At 35.9% G+C, this 2,937-nt stretch overlaps 1 protein-coding gene across 1 annotated transcript; it reads right to left on the bottom strand.

Annotated features, from left to right (window-relative positions):
- Positions 1-104: 104 nt before the first annotated feature.
- On the bottom strand, positions 105-2,668 carry LOC129317503 (probable disease resistance protein At4g27220). The gene is made up of 2 exons (XM_054961818.1): positions 2,530-2,668; positions 105-1,885 (listed from the first exon to the last, which is right to left on the bottom strand). Exon 2 carries the CDS (start codon positions 1,674-1,676, stop codon positions 105-107), a length of 1,572 nt encoding a protein of 523 aa, XP_054817793.1. The 5' UTR covers positions 1,677-1,885; positions 2,530-2,668.
- Positions 2,669-2,937: the final 269 nt, after the last annotated feature.

Below are 2,937 nucleotides of genomic sequence, written 5' to 3'. Positions count from 1 at the left end.
TTTTCAGCTTGTTTAACTTTTCAATTCCATTTGGTAGTTTTTCAAATTCACTACCTTTCAAGTCAAGAATTTCAAGTCTTGTAAGGCTTACCACAAAAGAGATATCACCTAAATCCCATGTTGCAACCTAGGGTTCGAAGATTAGACAATTGTTGGATTGATTGAGGCTTTTTCATCAGAGAAGGATAGCTATATCTATGAATCACAGCAAAAACCTTGAGTTCTTTTGTACCTTCAAATGATGCAAGTGATAAATCAAAGGTTGTTGATGAATCAAACAAAAATCTCAAGCTTTGGAGCATCCAATCGAGAAGGAAATTGAAGTAATCCATCAAGTCATACCATGAAGCTATAGCATAGAAATCTTTTATTGCTTCATTATCAAGAAATTCATTCAGCTCTTTTGTATAGTTTACCTTAATCGTATGATCCTGTTTAGATGCTATCCACAAAGCTACATCGCGAACCATGTCATGCATTGTCACATATTCTTGCTCATGTTTGTTGATCTCTGGAGAATGCATAATCAATAGTGAGGAGTCAATGAGACTATTTATGGCTGCTTTAACATGTCTTCTTGCTATTTCAAATGAGTTTAGATCTCTACATAGGCCTAACCCCACTCCATATCTAAAAAGATCTTCAATGTCAATTTTATGATCTTCTGGAAACATAGCACACATTATCAATAGCAGCTTGGCTTCTGGCATTGCCAAATAATCATAACTTAATTCAAGACAAGCAAAAACATCTCTCACACCTTTGTCCACATTGTTTGGTTTCGCATTCCTTAACCTGTCCAGCATTACTTTCATCTCATCAACACCTTTTCTTTTCAAGCAAGTTCCCATAGCTATAATTGCAATGGGTAGCCCCTTACATTCCTTAGCAATTGCTTGTGCCACAACTTCTTGAGCTGCATCATCCACATTAGCATGAGCTTGAAACAAAGCCCAAGCTTCATTTTCTTGTAACAACTGAAGTTGAATCTCCTTTTGGCAACCCATCAAAATACATACTTCTAGGCGCCGTGTGGTTAGGACAATTTTGCAACTTTTTTGATGATTTCCCTCAATAGGAATCCCTATGTCCTCAAGGTTCAGCTTAGCCCATACATCATCTAATATTATCAAAGTTCTTTCTCCACTTTGTAATCTTAGTGCTATTCTTTTTGCCCTTCCAGTGTTAGATTCTTCCTCCAATTTAAGTCCCAACATGTCGGCAATTTCACCTTGAGCTCTTCTCATATCCAAGCTTTGAGAAATCGTAGTTTTCACAACTCGATCAAATAGCTTTGACTCTTTGGCTTTCTTTCCTACTTCTGTTGCCAAGGTAGTTTTCCCTGAACCACCCATACCCCATAGCCCAATTATGAAGTTGCCATCTTGTTGCAACGCCTTCCACAATTGATCAAAAGCCATTTTTGTAGAGTTGAAGAACTCAAAATTTTGAGAAGAGTGGTACTCTATATCTAGAGCAATAATAGGATGAGAAAATGGATTAAAATGATCACTCTTTGCATTTAGGTCTATCATTCTTTGAGTTGTCTTGGCCAACTTTTTGCAAAGACAATATCTCTTCCAAGTAGGACACCACTGTCGAAGGCAGCCATTGTTGGCCTTTAGCTCTTCCTCCAAATTCTCCATCTCTGCTATCAGGCTTTTCACATCATTCATCCACTTTTTAACCACATCATCAATTCTGTCAGTCCTGTTAATGGCCTCTTGAACACGTTCTTTCACTCTCCCTTGCTTGAGTATGAGCTCCTCCTTATCGATCTCAACATTTGTGGTGATTTTTCTGACACAGAACAAATATTGCAACTGTCGTAAAGTTGGATCTACCAAATATTCAGCAAGTTTTGCTGCCACCGACACTCCCACCTCTGCCATTTTGAATTAATAGCAACCTTCAAAGAGCCATTCATAATCATCAAATGATTATTTCAAAATTGGAATAAGAAAGATCAATAGTTTTTCTATAGCTTTTGCTGTCAATCTGCTTTTTTCGATCCCAGCTATGTTTAGATATTAGAGTAACTTCATTACTGTTTTCCCCCCCTAACAGATCGACCCAAAGGTGAAGTGAAGAAGGAAAAAAAAAAATAGTCTAAGAGAATTGACAGTGATCAGAGATAGATGCTTATGTAAGGGACAACACATAGAACAATGGTAATAATAGAACAAAGAAAGAGAAATCTGATGGTCCGTTTGGTTTAAAGAATTAGGGGGAATGTAATGCTAAGAAATGGAATATAATATAATAAAAATTACATGTGTTTGCTTGGTATGTTATATGAAGAGGGTTATTTTGATATAAAATGTAGTTGTAATAGAAATTACATAGGTTTATTGATGTAATCCTCTTTATAATGTATGATGTAATCCCCTTTACATGATGTAATCCTTTTTACCTTTTATGAGGATTGTAGGTAATCCTCTTACACTGCATCGAACCAAATACGCTATGAAAGAATAAAGTCAGAGAAAAATGAGACACTGATTCAGGAGAGGTTATCTTGCTTCATACCTGTGATGAACTTCCACCTGCAGATATTGAAGAGTAAGAAGAACAGAATAGCACTGTGATGACCAGATTTTGCGTGTGAACGAGTCGTCAACTCAGTTGGAACTCGGAAGCTGGAAGTGAGAGTATGTAGATAAGATGATCAGTCGGTGCTGTCCATTTCCATTATTTCTATGGACCCGAAAACACGCTGTCTATATTCCATAATTCAAAACGCAATCTTATCATTTTTACTTTTCAAAAGCCACAGGTATTTTGAAATTGAAATTTCAGAATTTTTGGTTTACATTAACTTTGTGCAGCATATTATAAAAGATATGTTGTGATTTGATTTATCCTAATTCATAAATCAAATACTAACATGTTAATTAATATAGTAAAATAAATTTAATCTCTTTTTGTTTTTGCTAA

Source organism: Prosopis cineraria, unplaced genomic scaffold, assembly GCF_029017545.1.
Source record: "Prosopis cineraria cultivar Desert tree isolate PC_DT_omini unplaced genomic scaffold, ASM2901754v1 PC8, whole genome shotgun sequence".
In the NCBI taxonomy this organism is placed as follows: Eukaryota; Viridiplantae; Streptophyta; class Magnoliopsida; order Fabales; family Fabaceae; genus Prosopis; species Prosopis cineraria.
This window is presented reverse-complemented; position numbering and strand designations above follow the sequence as displayed.